Below are 17,071 nucleotides of genomic sequence, written 5' to 3'. Positions count from 1 at the left end.
TCCCTGAGCTCACACAGCAGCCCTGTGTGTTCTTTTCTCAGGAGTCTCATGGAATCTGAGGACAGTCCACCATGCAAATGTTTGTCTGTTCAGCAAGAATGGTATCAGGAACCTCAGCATCTTGCTCCATTTACTCAGCACAGAGTCTGGGTAGAATGGAGAGAGATGGGTCAAACAAAAGCATGGGTTGGGGAATGCCAGATACCTGGGATGACTCATCTGCTTGCTTCCAGGAGTGCACTGACCACTGCCATGCCCTCTGCATCCCCCACGAGGCCCTGGGATGCTGTGCTCCTCAATGCTACTGCAGCAGTATGGACCAATGGAAGTGTGCCAGAGACACCCCTGTTCCACCATTTTGCCCTGATGGACGAGGAGTTACACAGAAACTTCCCCAACCTGTGGCTGGCACTAATGATAGTGCATGGCACCATCTTCCTGGCAGGGCTGGTGCTCAATGGACTAGCATTGTATGTCTTCTGCTGCCGCACTCGGGCCAAGACACCTTCGGTCATCTATACCATCAACCTGGTGGTGACTGACCTGCTGGTGGGCCTGTCCCTGCCCACACGCTTTGCTGTTTTCTACAGTGCCCGTGGCTGCCTACGCTGTGCTTTCCCTCATGTCCTGGGCTACTTCCTCAACATGCATTGCTCCATCCTCTTCCTCACCTGCATCTGTGTGGACCGCTACCTGGCCATTGTGCAACCTGAGGGTTCCCGTCGCTGGCGCCAGCCGGCCTGTGCCAAGGCTGTATGCATCTTCGTGTGGCTGGCAGCAGGCATCGTGACTCTATCCGTACTGGGTGTGAAGGCTGGTGGACGATCGTGCTGCCGTGTGTTTGCTTTGACTGTTCTGGAGTTCCTGCTGCCGTTGCTGGTCATCAGTGTGTTCACAGGCCGCATCATGTGTGCACTGTCTCGGCCTGGCCTGCTACGCCAGGGCCGCCAACGCCGCATGCGGGCCATGCAGCTGCTGCTCACAGTGCTTGTCATCTTTCTGGTCTGCTTCACACCCTTCCATGCCCGCCAGGTGGCTGTGACAATATGGCCCAGTGTGCCACACCACACAAGCCTTGTGGCTTACCACGTGGCTGTGACCCTCAGCAGCCTCAACAGCTGCATGGACCCCATTGTCTACTGCTTCATCACTAGTGGCTTCCAGGCCACTGTCCGAGGCCTCTTCCACCAGCATGGAGAAGAATTCAAGCCCAGCAGTATGGATGTGGTCAGCATGCACAAGAGCACCAAGGACTCACCAAGCCCCCATCAAATCCTCAGCACTGGCTCTCATACCCTCACCCAGCCTCTGACAAATGGGCCTGAACCATAGGCAGGAGTGCTCTGCAAGGGCCAAAGGTCAAGCCTCTGAGAGGTTACCAGCCAAATACAACCTGGGCCTGGCCAACAAGTTGACTTTCTATTGATTCATTGGATATGGCTGCCCAGTGGGTATTGACAAACTGAGACCACTGTCCTGTGATTGATTTGCAATGTCTGCCAGGGGCTCTAGATAGGGTGTAATGGTGTTGATGCTGGATTCTTGCCTTTCCTACGGCTGTGTGATATCCACTGAACACTCAGAAAGGTAGCCAGGAGCTGTTCCTAGCCTCCTTTGTTTTCTTCCCTGAAGAAGTTCCTCCAGAGAAAGCACAAAGATTAATGTTCTGAGGACTCCCAGGAGGGTTAAACACAGCCAGAAGAGTCTCCATCACAGGCAGATGGAGAAACAAGAAATAGAAGGTCAAAGTTTTGGTAACAGGACTGTTATCTACAGGGAATGGAGACAACCCCTTGAGTGCCACTGGCCTCTGAACTATACCACAGGCCAACAGAGCTATACAAATTGGCCCACTGTCCACTGTATGCCGGGACTTGGGTATCCGGTTGACACTTGAACCACTGCAACCGCCCCCCCCCCAAAAAAGCTAGTTCTAGTTTTATCCCCTTTTTTCATGCAAAGGGGGAAGTGACACAGACACCACCACTGGACAATGGTAGGGTCAAAGCTAAGACCCAGTCTCACAGCCTTCAGCATCCCAGCTGCTGCTTCCATGACTACCTCCCAGACTCCCAAACACCCTGTCCCAGGAATGGTCCTGAACCCACTGCCTGCTGCCCCAGGCTCTGCAAGGCCCCAGTCCCATCCAGTGGATGAAGCCGCTAGGAATAAAGATAAAAAGCAACTCACACTCAGGCTCACCAACCCAAAGCCTCTGTGTCTCCTAGGATCGCCCTTCTGGGGGCCAGAGCTCCTTTGGCAATGCTCCTCTCACCACTGTCTCCAAGATGAACTCCAAGGGGGTCTCATACTTGCCTCTCTCAAGTTCTAGGCTCCTGGTGTTTGGGGAGAAGGATCTGTGGTAAAAGAGCAGGCTCTGGGTCATTAGTCTGTGAAGCAGGTGAGTGGGATCTGGACTCAGATTCTGCACTGGTCTAGTGAGAAGTTTCCTATGTTCCCGGGACCTGGGTGGCTGGGAACGGGTGGCAGTTGGGGACAGGGTTGGGATGCAAAGGGTTTCAAACTGACTCCAGACAGGGTACCCATACACAGGCTCAGGGGGGCTGTGTGAGAGCAAGAAAGCCAGTTAGGGACCCACCTTCCAACAAGGAGTCCTGGCTTGAGATATAACTCAGTGCTAAATTGCTAACTCAATGTGCATGGTGTCTTGGATTCAACTCCCAGTATAATACAACAAAACAAAACAATGGACAAAGACCTGAGGTTTGGAGCAAAGGGGTAGTGGCTGTCATGGGGAGGGGAGAACACTTGGATAACCAGAGGCCAGTCTTGTCCCCACTACTGCCAATTAAACATCCAGGACATCATGAGATCACTAAGGTGGTATAATGCTGGATTTCATTTCTTGGCTGGGATGATCTGAAGTCCAACCATCAAAGACATGCCAAGAAAGATAGTAGGGTATGGCCTGCCTAGGCCAGCTTCCTGTCTGTATACCTGAGAAGCAGGGGAGAAATCATGGCACTGGTTTGTTTTGTTTTGTTTTGTTTCATTTTGTTTTCTGAGACAGGGTTTCTCTGTGTAGCCCTGGCTGTCCTAGAGCTCACTCTGTAGACTAGGCAGTCCTCAAACTCAGAGAACCGCCAGCCTCTGCCTCCTGAGTACTGGGATTAAAGGCGTGCGCCACCACCGCCTGGCCATGGCACTCTTTTACTCTCCTAACCACAATGCCTCTGACCCTCTGTTGTTCCTCATACTGAGGCACCTCCCCAAACACCTGGTCATGCAGGGCCAGAAACTCCAGACTCCATCCTAAGGGATCTTTCAAGTTCCTGTAGGCTATTCACATCCACTGCCACCCCCACAGCCCCAAGTCTGTCTCTGTTACCCCGAGTCCCTTCTGTGCTATGAGATTCACAGAGGCAGGGGTTGCAGGCAATGGAAAGGAGGGCTGAGACAGGGCAATGACCTACTCAAATATGAGTCCAAGTCTGCCTCTCTGGAAGTCCGTGATGGACAGAGAGCTATACCAGCCCCTTTAGCTTCACATGAACATCTCTCTAACCTTTTCTAGCACAGGCCTCAGTCTCTCACCCCAAACCCACTGATCCATGCCACACCAGCCTGTCTGTTACCTTTGCCCTTTTTCACCCTGTCAAAGCCCCCCATCCTGGTTCCCCCTCGTTGTCATTCTGATTCACACCAAAGAGTGAATAAGGAGGCTTGGTGGTAAAGAGGTTGTAATTATTCTGGGACAGTCCTTTCTGGAAGAAAGGGGGTCTCAAAAGTGGATGAACAGAGTCATGCCCAATCTAAAATAACACCATCAACCTGGGTTCCTCAGGGTCTTGGAAACTTCTCAGGCTATCAGGCCCTCTAGTGAGGGATTTTGAGGCCCTAGGCAGGAGCTGGTCACCATTCGAGCCAAGAGGACTGACTGACTGCCTTCTGAGTGGTTATTAGGCAGACTTGGGACCATCCTTCCACCGCAAAGAACTCTGACAACTTCTCTTTCAGAGCTTTGGAACCCCAGTTTCCCCACACCCCGCTCCCTTTTCTTCTCATTGGAGCTGGAAAGTGGATTTTCAAGGGTATCGTGCCCTCCTGAGGGCCAGGGGCAAGGGCCAGGAAACTGACAGGTGTCCCTGGTCCTGGGGGTCAGACTATCACCCCACTCTAGATATGGCAGCTAAGTGTTTGTCCAAGGGCCTCTGCTCAGGCCTATAGTGCCTAGGCTATGAGGTTTCTGTGTCCAATGTGTCTTCCCTCCCCAGGTTTTTAAAACTCCCAAGTGACGTGAAATGTGTATTTATATCTGATGTAAACAGCATCCTTCACTTGAAGTCCTCGCCCTAAATTAACACTGTTTATTTTCCTTGTGCCCAGCTCGGCTCCCAGCTGGCAGGTGGGGGCTGGTGGGGTCACCCAGCTTAAAGAGACCTGTGTTGTTCCTCCCTCTCCTCTCATTGTCCTGTGACACACCTAAGGAAGGAATAAAGAGGTAGGCAAGCAGCTAGATGTTCAAGTGTCTCACCAGATCCTCAAGGTGTGACCTGGAGGCAGGGGGAACATTGGCCCATCTATGGGCCTACTAAGTGCCTAGAAGCCATTCTCTCTCTGGCCTGAGGGGTGAGATTCTAGCCTTACTTCATTGAAGGGGGCAGTGTCTGCAGAGGTTAGCTTGGAAAAGTTCTCCCTGGTACCTAGCTTTTGTCTCTCAAGCAGCCTGCCTGGCCTTGGCCCAGGGAGGCTCACAGGAGACAGGGATTCAGGGAGAGATGCTGGCTGTACACTGCTCATTCTTCCTGTCTGGCACTGATGAGCAGCCAGCCGGAGGCGTCTAGAGGTAAATATTAGGGACTGTTTGGATTAACCTCCATTAATAGCAGGAAATGTCACCTCGGGTGCCTGCCCTGGCTTCCTGTAAGCCTGAGGCGGGGCTAGTCTGGTTCAAGCTGATGGCCAGCAGAGAATTGCTCGCATGAATTCCAGGGCCCCACACCCATGTGTCCAAACTCAAGGCCACCTTCTGGTGTGGGAGAGCTCTGCCTTCTATAACTCCCTGGACCTCAGTCTCACCTCCTAGGGGGATTCCAGAGGCAGGGGTACAAATACAAGGGAAGGAGACAACACCTGGCTGATTGTAGCTGCCACCACGTATCCTTTGGGCTGGGCTCCCAGTTATCAGAGGAGAAAAGTGAGGCTAGAAAAACCAGGCAACAAAGCAGTGCCCTCCAGGGTCTCCCTGCACAGACCTCATCCCAGCCAGGAACCACAGAAAATGTGGACCTGGCTGAGGAGGCAGAGAACAAGCACCTGCATGCCAGCAAGGGTCACATGGACTCAGAGCACAGGCCAGGTAGGGCAGAACAGGTAGAAACACACACACACACACACACACACACACACACTGTGGTCACAGTGATATAGAATCCTCAGTCAGAGAAAAAAGAGCACTTCCAGCCTGGTGGTGGTGGTGGTGGTGGTGGTGGTGGTGGTGGTGGCACACACCTTTAATCCCAGTGCTCCGGAGGCAGAGGCTGGCGGATCTCTGAGTTGGAGGCCAGCTTGGTCTGTAGAGTGAGTTCTAAGACAGCCAGGGCTACACAGAGAAACCTGTCTCTAAAAATAAACAAAACAAAATGAACGAGAAAGAGCACTTCCTGGGTCCCAGGCTGTGTGCAAGATTTGTTCCTTTTCATTCTGACTTGAAACAGATCTTGAGTAAGGCCTTGGTGATGTCATTTACACCAGGGTGTATGGGACCAGGGGCCACCAGGTGGCGCTTGCTGGCTGGGAACAAGGTGTCAGAAGTCCAGACAGCCATTTTGGAAAAGCCATGGCTTCCCAACACCTGAGTGACCAGGAGCACCAAATCAAGGAGACAGAGAACTTGCACTCAGCCTACTGCAGAGTAGAACCTCCCCTGTTGGAAACAATCAGGCTAAGGGCAGACACATCACCAATTTTTTTCTGGGGTTGAAGGAGGACGTGCTCATTGCATGCCTTCCTCTTGAAGGGCCCCACTGAGGGCGGCACAGTGGTCACACACCTTCACCACTTCCTCAGACACACAGCCTGAGTCCTGAACGGCCATGCTATGTCCTCATCTGTGCTCATGAAGGGTTTATGGGCTGTCAAGGCAGGAGGCCTGGAGGCATGGCCTAAGGGAGGGAAGAGAGTTGCTTCCTGTCCAGCCCCACCGCTACTTCTCGGGTGACTCCAAGCCAAGTTACTGACTCTTCTTTCTCTCCTTGTTGTCATATACAAAAGACACTACTTGTTCAGCAGTGGCTGGGAGAGGGTGGCTCTGCTGTGTTCTAGCTTTATGCTGGGCAGAGTAGGACTCTGCTCCAGGGGGAGGACACAGCATGTATATTGTGGAGTTGCCTTTCAGGCTCTGAGGCCAGAGTCAGCTGATCTCTTTGGTTCCTGACTGGCGCCAGGATTTAAGTGCTTACAGGCAACTGGTTTCTTGGCTGACATTGTACACAGTTTACAGGCAGGGATGCCTCTGAGCCTGGAGCATGGTTTACCCATGACTGCATCAGAAGAAACTAAGGTCAAGGTTGCAGGCCAGCACAGCCGCAGAGCCTGGCCATGGATGGCTTCCCTGACAGTACGGCAGGACTGCTCCCCTCCCCACCCAGGCAATGCACATCTACATGCAATCAACAGGCCAGCATGGACATCAGATAAAAGAAACTCAGGCCAGGACAGAGGTCAATCTCATTGTCATTGGGTCAGAGAGCCTCTACCCTGCTCAGTCCTCATTTTACATCCCAGGGCAGCCCCCAGCCCTTCATAAAAAGCCAAACCCTCCCCTCGGCCTCCCTGTCTCTATGCTTGCTCTTCAAGTGGTGGCCTTTTTTTTTATTTTTTATTTATTTATTATGTATACAACATTCTGCTTTCATATATATCTGCACACCAGAAGAGGGCACCAGATCTCTATGTGGTTGCTGGGAATTGAACTCAGGACCTCTGGAAGAGCAGTCAGTGCTCTTAACCTCTGAGCCATCTCTCCAGCCCAGAGGAGGCCTTTAGATGTTCCACCAAGACCGTCTTGGTGGCTGCCTCCTGCTAGAAGCCCTCTTAGATACACATTTGGAATAGCCTTCTACCCGGGCTGAGCTCAGAGATGAATGCCCATATACCCCTCATGAGCACAGATGAGGACATGGCATGGGTGGGCTCTGTGGGAAGAGTTACCACTCTCTTTCCAGATGCCAAACTGCCATTGCAGGTGGTTTGTAGAAGCAAAGAGCACCCCAAGATCATCCACGGTCACCAGGTTAAGTATTTTATTCAGAGCTGAAGAGATGGTTCAGTGGTTAAGAGTACTAGCTACTCTTGCAGAGGTACCCAGCACCCACATGGCAGCTCATATCATTTGTAACTCCAGTTCCTGGGTATCCATCATCCTCATTTGACCTCCATGGACACCAGGCACTCAGGTGATGCATATATGTACATGCAAGCAAACACTCACACACAGAAAGTCAAAATAAATAAATCTTAGGCAAAAAAAAAATATATTTACAAGCCACACATGGTGACACATGCCCATCATCTAATAGTCTGGAGACTGAGGCAAAAAGATTTAAAGCTCCAGGCTATCCTGGACTACATAGACAAAAACATAAATAAATAAATAAATAAATAAATAAATAAATAAATAAATAAACAACACTCACCTTGTCTACTATTTGAGAGTCCACAGAGGTACCTTTGCTGAGTCATAGAACCTGGCTGGCAGCTGAGCTCACTGTGTGTACAGGAGAAACAGGCCTGAGGATGGGGATGTACCAACAAACAGTACCTCAGACATCCAACCACAGAGTGCTGGCAATTGCCCTAAGCCAGGCAGGTAAGAAGCAGCAGGCAAACTGATGGAAAGACTCCAAGGAGAAAGTAGCAGTTCCAGGCCTCTGCCATCAAGAGTAATGGATACAGGCCTTAGGGAGCAATAGGCCCTGTCCCAACAGCCATGGCTGTGACACTACCATAACCTGCTTGGTTGTGGAGAGTAGCATGCAATGACAGAGCACTGTAATCTGATCAGCTGGCTCCATCAGGGTTTCTGGCCTGCCATAGCGCTTATGGGTCCCGAGACCATCTGAAGCCCAGCCACAGCAAGAGCTAGTGCCAGGGAAGATGTCTGCAACCCTTTCTTCTACTGCAGACAACCTGTCACAGAGCTTGTCCATCACCTGCGCCTCTGCCAGGGGCCTTTTGCTGTAGCGATGAAGATAGAGAGGCGGCCCCTCCAAGCTTTGACTCTTCACAAATGAATCAGAAATCTTTCCTTCAGCTCCAGAGACTTCCACACACCTTCTTCTATCTGTGACTGTGGCTTCTGGCCACATCCACCCAAGTCCCTTGTGTGGGAACTTTGGGTCATTGTGCTTTCCACCTACCTTCAAAGGGTATGAGAGGTGGGGATGGTCTGAGGGAAGGAATATGGTTACAATTCATTCTCAGCGAGTCAGTCATGCAGGTTGGCTCTGGCTTTAGCTGAGTATGGAACCCTTCCTGCTTCTGCTCCCTCCTGGCAGCTATAGATCCTGGCAGCTACCAGGATCCTGCTGAGATTGGCTCTGCTCCCCACCCCCAGCCTGTGCTTCCCACCAAGTTCTTGTAGGACCCTTGTAGGACCCTGTGCATGGGGTGGGGTGTGGGGGGTGATACATGAGGACATCACAGTGAAAGCTGTGGAGTGAGATGGAGGAATGGAGGTCCCAGCTCTCACCTAATTCCAGCTCTGGCTTCAAGATGGGCTCCCCAAGAAGCCCAAATAGCTGTAAAACTGGGATGGAGGCAAGGTTCAGCCCTTGGCTGATGTGACCTTTTGCCATGTGGCTTTGACTTTCTGAGCCACTGTTTCCTAATTGCTAAAATGGTCACAATGACCCTCTTTCCTCGGGTCACTATGCTAGAAATTCTGGGAGGGAGCAAGGCATAGTTTGCCACACACAGCCTGCCACTCCATCATTCCACAGGCACTTGTGAGCACCTGCTATCAGCTTTGACATGTGGCAGGGGTGCAGCAATGAACAAGGCACACTCCCTGTTCTTAAGGAGCCCTCAGCCCGAATTCAGTGCAGTGTGATCCCAACAGAACCTGGGCTGCCTCATCTGTGGTCCAGAAAGCTCAGGAAGGCCCTCCAGAGACCAAGCAGACTTTGCTGGGGTTTCTTTTCCTTCCTTCTTTCTTTATTCCTTTTTTTTTTTCTTTTTTAAAGATAGGGTCACATGCTATAGACCACACTCCCCTCAAACTCACTCTTGGCAGTCCTCCTGCCTCAGGCCTCCCAAGTGCTGGGATTTCTGTACCTGGCTTAGTAGGGTTTCACAGGATGTGTAGGAGTTTTTCTATGGGAGAAATTAATGAAGACATCTCTAGCCGCAAGCACTCAGGAGGCAGCAGTAGAACTGGAAGCTACGTCATAGGATACACAGGTGACCAGCTGGTAGAATCATCTCAGACAGGCTACTCCCACCTCTGGGCCTCAGGTGCTGTCTATAAATGAGAACAGAAAAGCCCATCTCCCAATGAAGCTCCCGACTGGGCCTGTGCTCAGACTTCCTATTTAACTTTCCATGTGTGTTGTGAAAGCTGGGGCTATTTTCGTCCACACTTGACTATTTGTGGGTCCAGAGCCTGTCCTTTCCCACAGAGGACAGAACTGGGCTGCCACAGCCACCCTGCCCACTCCCAGGCTATGGTGGGAAGGGAGGTAAATTGAGCAGGAACTTCGTCGTGATCAGATGAGAGAGGAACTGAACAGCCACCCTAGGAGTCCAAAGCTCCTCTGGGAACCCAGACTGAGACCTGGGGCAGACCAACTAGTCCAAAACTAGTTGGTTAGTTACTTACTTACTTACTTACTTACTTACTTAGTTGGATTTTATTTTATGTGTATGGCTGTTGTGCTTATATGTATGTCTTTGTGTGGCATGTGATTTCCTGGTATTCACAGAAGCCAGAAGAGAACATTAGATCCCCTAGAACTGTAGTTAGAGACAGCTGTCATGTAGGTACTGAGAATTGGACCCAGATCTTCTAAAAGAGCAGCCAGTGCTACACTGGCTCCAGCCCAGAGTTATTTAGTTACTTATTTTTTTAAACAGAGCCTCACTCTATGCAGGCTGACCTAGAATTCTTATGTACACTAGGCTGGTCTAGAACTCCTATATATACCAGGCTGGCCTACAACTTGGTAGTCAAGCATACCGTGAAAGCCTCCTTTTACAGGTGAGTTGGGACCAAGTCCAGGGCCAGGTCAGACACCTTCCCCAGCACAGCTCTGTGTTCCTCCATTAACATCAGCTGAAAAACTGCCTATTGTGTGCCTGGCAGAGGCCCCTCCTGGTTGCCCAGCAACCTTCCCCATTTACTTTCCTGTCCAGAGTATTGGCCCAAAGGTATCAAATTGTGGAAGAAAATTGGGGAGGGGAAGACTCTGGCTTTTCTATCAACTGTTATCTTTCTTGTAACCCCAGGTGAACAGCCCAGGGAGGAGGCAGTGAGACACTGCCTTCCTTCCAGTCAGCTCCCTACCTCTGGCTGAGAAGCCCAAACACCCAGGGCAGCTACTGTTCTCTAACCCTTTCCCCCCCCCCCGCCCCACTACCTCTTTTCCCCCCAAGCCTCTGGTTAGGAGGACTAGCCCTTGCTGACAAGCACAATAGGCTCTGCTCCTGTGTGGTGAGACACAGCATAGCTGACAGGGAGGGAAACTAGTCCCTGGAGCTACAGGCCTAGGGTAAGGGAAAAGATCATGCCTTGGGTGATTAGGCACAGTATCCAAGAACAAGAGGACCAAGAACAGCTTAGCAGTAGCCTACTTCCAGCGAGCCTGGCCTGAGCCATAGGTGTTGCTGCCCCAATCAGGATGGGGTACCAGGAAGTAGACAGAGGCTGAAGCCTGTTGTTGGGAGGAAGACACATCAGGAAGGAACAGCCAGCACTAAAAAAACCTATGCACATTTCATCTAATCCTGTGAGTTCCTCCCTCCCAGTCTCCTTGGATACAGGAATGTTCAAAGACGCCTAGAGGGACAGCAGTCCTGACTGACCCATTCCCATCACCCAGCTAGTACACCAGCCTGAGCCATGTCCCCCTTGCAGCCCAGTCTCCTCCTATCCAATCTACAGTGTCTCCTTCAACATCTCTTTCCAGACACCAGCTCTTGGAAATCCTAGGTTACAGCAACAACCTCTTCCAGGAGGCCTGCCTCATTCCAGCCCAGACCAATCTCAGGAAGCTGGTCTCCTTGGGTAGGCTGAAGGGATGAGGGCCTGGAAGGGAAGGGGTGTAAGGATGTAGCCATGACCCCAGCCCCAAGCCCAGGCCTCTGTAAAGAGTTGTCCTGATCAATGCCCATCCCTAACCACCGCCACAGTCAGAAGGCAGAAACAACCCAATTATGATCAAAGGGCGATCAGATAGTGGAAGAAGGTGTTCAGGCTTGGACACCTCTTTCAGATGACTTTAGGGTTTAGTTAAAATAGATAGTTAGGATGTGACATAAGCAGATTGTTGTATCTTCTTATATTTTACCTTTATGATTGTTAATTTTGGATACTTTACACTGTTAAGTTTTAATCCTCTTTTAGACTAAAAGGGGAATTGTAGGGGAAGCTGTAGCCACGCCTACTTAGGGGCTGGCTACAGGTGTGCCTGACCACGCTTGCGAGGGCGTGGTCAGGGTAACATAGAGCAAGACTTGAAGGGGACTGCGTCTCTCTTTCGGTTTCACTTTTGGGCTTGCGTACAGACCGCTGCCACGCCAGCTGGCTAGGTCACTCTGTAAGTAAGGCTTTTCCCTATTAAATACCCTTTTATTTCCACTTGGCTCCGTATTGGTAATTTCCCACTATATATAGTCATTCTACAATGGCTATCACTTGGCCACAGAAAGGGAGCACTCTGACATGGATTACAATGTGGATAAGATTTGAGACATGGTTCAGCAGTTAAGAGCACTGGCTTCTTCCAGAGGACCCAGCTTCTGATCCCAGCACCTACCTGGTGGTTCAAAACCATCTGTAACTCCAGTTTCGGGGGACCCAACACCTTCCTCTGGCCTGTGAGAACACCAGGCACACAAGTGGTGCACAGATATACATACAGGCAAAACACCCACAGACATTAAGATAAATAAATAAACAAACAAATGGGTTATTTTTAAAAAGGAAAAAAAAAAAAAGGAAACATTTGGCTAAGTGAAAAAAGCCAGATTCAAGAGGGTTGCTCTGTTGATTTGGAGGGGTCTGGAAGGCCAGGCCCCAAAGTAGAACAAGGGGCTGGTAGATAGAGCTGGGAGAGTGTTGGGAGTAGCTGCCTCGGGGGTCCTGGCTTTCTTCATGAGAGATGTTCTCAACTGCATAATGATGACTAATGCTTGCACAACCACGTTCATCCACTGAATGCCACAAAAAGGTCAACTCAGTGCTATGAATGGAAAGCTATTACAAAGTAGCCTTATCTGTTAGCAAGCAGGAACAACTCCCTGACAAGGTGTGAGGACAGACCACAGGTGCTGTTTGTGTTTGTAGTGGACTCAGGATGCTCCAGGCCCACCCAGCTCAGTAATCCTGTAAGAACCAAGCAAAGTGTGGGGACATGTATCCTCGTGAGGAGAGTGCTCTGAAAATGGTGGCACACACCTATAATCCCAGAACTCAAGAGGCTGAAACAGAAGATTGCTGCTAAATTTGAGCCCAGCCTAGGTGACAGACAGAATGAGTTCCAGGCTACCCTGGAACACCTAGCAAGAACCTCTCTAAATGAAACAAAGACCCAGAGGCTGGGGATAGTGTTCACTTGGTAGTGTTTAACTAACATGCTCAAAACCCTGGGTTTAACTTTAACACATGCCTATAATCCCAGCATTTAGGGGGTGAAGACAGGAGGTTAGGAGTTGTTCCTGCTTGCTAACAGATAAGGCTACTTTGTAATAGCTTTCCATTCATAGCACTGAGTTGACCTTTTTGTGGCATTCAGTGGATGAACGTGGTTGTGCAAGCATTAGTTATCATAAACTCCATAGTGAGTTTGAGGCCAGCCTGAGCCACATGAGTACCTCTGGAACAAGCAAACAAAAAAAGGGAGGGAGGGAGGGAAGGGAAGGGAAGGGAAGGGAAGGGAAGGGAAGGGGGGAAGGGAAGGGAAGGGAAGGGAAGGGAAGGGAAGGGAAGAGAAGGGAAGGGAAGGGAAGAGAAGGGAAAAGTGACCCACAGGCTGCCTACCCTGACTCTGCCAATGACACCGAAAGTCATGTTAGACATGGACCAATTCTACCAGCCACCTCTACCCCCACCCAGTACATGTGTGACAATTCTACCACCCCACACTCTACAACTGGAGTCTGGGTGTCTCAAAGTGTCCTGTGCCAGCCCAGCCAGTGGACTATGCCTAGAGACAGGACCAGCCTTGTCCTCTTACGGTCCTCTGTTCTAGATTTAGGTTCCCTGCTCTAGAATTGGCTTGGCCCTCTCCAGCCAGTCCACAGCTGCTGGACAGTAAGAGCCTGGGTATCAGCTGGCCACTGGCCCCAGAAATACCTGTGTATTTTCCTCTACTGTCACCAAGAGTGATAAATTCAGTGATCCTCTTACCACTCCAGAGGTCACAATCAAGGTCAAGATACAGGTAGGGCTGCTTCCTTCTAGAAGCCTGGGAAGTGAATTGACTCCCACGTCTTCCAGGCAGCCTGTACTAGGTTCCCTACATGTTAGAGGGTATTGACACCTGATCCTGCCCACCAGGCTGGGTGCCCCTAGCAAGGAAAGATGACTGCTCAACAACTCACCTAGGTACCCCCAAACCTGTCTTGGGTGTGTCTTCCTTCACCTCACATTGTGCAGAGCTAGCAGGGGAATGGTCCAAAGTCATACATGGAGAACACATGCTCATTCTGTATCAGCTGTGGGCATGCAAGGAAGAGGCAGGCTTCTAGGGCCACCTGGTGGCCACCTTCTCTCACCCATTCCCACTCTGAGCAGGGCAATTCCCACCCTGTAGTCTCGGACCCAGACATATGCAGTGAACTCCTGGAGGTCTCCTATGGCTCAGGGCTTCCCTTCTATACACAGACCCTACTTCTCTGCCCAATATACTTTCTCCACCAAGTAACAGAGGGCCAGTCAAGCCTCCTTGGAGACTCCAGGGCCACTCTTCTCAGTAACTCTTACTCCCTGCTCCCCAGGACCCCTTTGCCTTGGTCCCTTCACTGACTGAGTCTCCTCTGTCAATCATGTTCTACCCAAGGGTCCACAAGGCCCTGGCCCCACTGCGGCACTTCCTCACACTCCTCCCTCATCAGACTGGCACTCTTTGAGGGTGGCTCATGAAACATAACTTCTCCGGAGCCCAACACTAGGTACAGGCCTGGCACCCATCAAAGCCTGAGTTGCCAACTCTTGAAGGTGTGTCCCTGGGTACCAACTCTGTCCCCACCTTTGGCCCAGAAACTTAGCAAAGTTTCTCTTTCCACTGACCCCTTAGCAGAGCCAGCCACTCAAGTGAATTAATGTTCCTGTCCCTGATGACTCACTTGAGAACATGAGCTTCTGTCAACGGTTGCCAGCCCTGGACACCAGAAAACAGGCCTGTACCCAACCCAGCCAGGACAGGGTCACAGGTCCTTAGTGCTCTTCCCAGCTCCAGTCATCTGGGCCAAGTCTGGGGGTTCCTATGTTGGTACTCTTTCTGTAGAGTTGGGGTCTCAAGGACTGTGCAGTCTGTGATCTTGTTTGAACTTTACAAGGAGACAGAGATTCCTGGCTTAGTTACTGTGGGTGGGGAAACTGAGCCTGGGAGAAAGGAAAGGCTCTGGTGCTAAAGAAGCTGGAATGTAGATGATCTCTGGAGGGTGCTTCCTGGCATTCAGGTCCAGCCACTGCCTTCTACCTACCCCACTCCACAGAGAGCTTGCAGGGAGGTAAGTTCCAGTGTAGATTTCTGGGCCTAAGGGACTCCAAGAACCAGAAGATCCCTTATCTGGAGCACCCTTTGCAGCGTTCCCCTACCCTGTGTCACCAGCTCCAAACATGTAATTTCTTTTTAAATAACATTCCGTTTATTTATTCTGTATATTTGTCTATGTGCATGCATATATAGGGGTGCATATATGCCAGGACACATAAATGGAAGTCAGGGGATACCTTACAAAAGTCAGTTTGTTCCTTCTACTTTGTGGTTCCTGCAGACTAAACTCATGTCATGGAACTTGTAGAAAGTAACTACCCACTGAGCCATCATGCTTGACCAAACAGACCATTTGAGGCAAGGAAAGCCCAGAAAGGAGAGTGATAGAGCAAAACTCCTCCCAGCCCGGGACCCCTTGGCCCCTTCCTCTCCTTCCTTCTGGGCCTTGCTGGGTATCCACAGCAAGGAACCAGAGGGCTCAGAGCTGGGCTTGACTCTCCATGTAGGGGCTGGACAGAGGCAGCCAGTCTGCAGCACCCACACTTCCCTGTAGTCTCAGCTGTCATCAGTGTCCTCTGTAAACCTAAGGAATGACAGACTCCTGGCCTCAGCACAGGACTCCAGGGTGAAGCAGGGACAGATGGATGGATTCTCCCAGGCTGGACACCATCTACCATCCACCACAGCTGGCTCCCTCATTCAACTCAAGTGTCCCTCTGTCCCTGAGACATTTTGCAGAATAAAGGGTGAAAGGAATGGTTTGGTTGGTTGTTTTGTTTTATTTGGTTGAGACAGGGTCTCACTCTGTATTAGGTCTCAAACCTCAAACCTGGGACAAATGACTGTGGTGTCTATTAACATATCAAGGATGACACTGGTGCCAGGTTCTCCCAGCATCCTTCAGTCCCTGCCTGTTACAGGGTACTCCTGGCTGGCATACCCTGTCCCTCAATCCTAAATTTCTCCAACCCAGGCTTCCCCTGGCTGCTCTTCCCTGTATAATCCATACATTTTGGCTATGCCAGCCCACTTACCTTTTGGCATCTTGGCCAGTCTCTTGGCCTAAGCTGACCCTCTTGGTTGGTGGCTCCTCTCTTGTTCCCTCGCCACACACACCCATGGCTCAGTCTGGCCATATTTACTCTGGACTCTCCTAGATGTCTCTACCTCTGCTCATTTTCTCCCTTTTATCTATAATGAAAACCTTAAATCCTTAAGAGCAGTCATGTCCTCCTTCGATTTCTTTCTTTCTTTCTTTCTTCCTTTCTTTTTCATTTTTCTGTAACCTAGGGTGGAACCAGGAACTCAATAACTCTGTAGCCCAGGTTGCCCTTGTGTTTAGACTGTCTTCAAATGCTCAGCAATATTCAAGATTATAGATGTCCATTGTACCCAATTCAGCAGTTTTGAATTTCTTTTGAGTTAAACACTTTTTTTTTTTTTTTGATGGAAACTGCACGAGGCTTTATTGTAGTTGTGAGTTAAACACTCTTAAATGAGGCTGGGCATTGTGGTGCAGGCCTTCAATCCCAGCACTCAGGAGGCAGAGACAGGCAGATCTCTGAGTTAGAGACCTGCCTGGTCTACAAAGGGAGTTCCAGGACAGCCAGGGCTACACAGAGAAACCCTGACTCGAAAAGAAAGAAAGAAAGAAAGAAAGAAAGAAAGAAAGAAAGAAAGAAAGAAAGAAAGAGAAGAGAAACAAAACCTCTTGAATGAGCCAGGCGTGGTAGCACATGCCTATAATCCCAACACACAAAAGCTGAGACAGGAAGACTATGAGTTCAAGGCTAGCCTGGCTACATACTAAGACCCTCAAAAACAAACACACATATATATGTAGCTTAAGCATCTTAGCCCATGCCTGTAATCCCAGAATTTGAGAAACTGAGTCAGATTGATACAGAATTCAAGGTCAACATGAGCAACATAGCAAGTCTAAGGTCAACCTACATGAGAAACGGTCTTCAAAAAAAGAAAGAAAGAAAGAAAGAGAAAGAGAAAGAAAGAAAGAAGATTAAGTAATAATTGAAAGATTGTGGCTTTATGCTGGCCTGCCCCTGTTACCTGGTGGAATAGGCAGAACCCTGGTCAGCCCAGGATTCTATGGGAACTAAGTCTGCACACAGGTGCAGAGGACCCCTTTAAAAGACAGATCCCTGCCCATTTAT

General features: G+C 50.2%; 1 protein-coding gene across 1 annotated transcript; it reads left to right on the top strand.

The window, feature by feature from the left end:
- The first annotated feature begins 252 nt into the window (after positions 1 to 252).
- Positions 253 to 1,332, top strand: Gpr20 (G protein-coupled receptor 20). Its single transcript, XM_027404299.2, has one exon. The coding sequence runs from the start codon at positions 253 to 255 to the stop codon at positions 1,330 to 1,332; it is 1,080 nt and encodes a 359-aa protein (XP_027260100.1).
- Positions 1,333 to 17,071: the final 15,739 nt, after the last annotated feature.

The sequence above is a fragment of the Cricetulus griseus genome, chromosome 2 (genome assembly GCF_003668045.3).
Source record: "Cricetulus griseus strain 17A/GY chromosome 2, alternate assembly CriGri-PICRH-1.0, whole genome shotgun sequence".
Lineage (NCBI taxonomy): Eukaryota > Metazoa > Chordata > Mammalia > Rodentia > Cricetidae > Cricetulus > Cricetulus griseus.
Note: the sequence above shows the minus strand (reverse complement) of the source record. Positions and strands in the feature narration are given on the sequence as shown.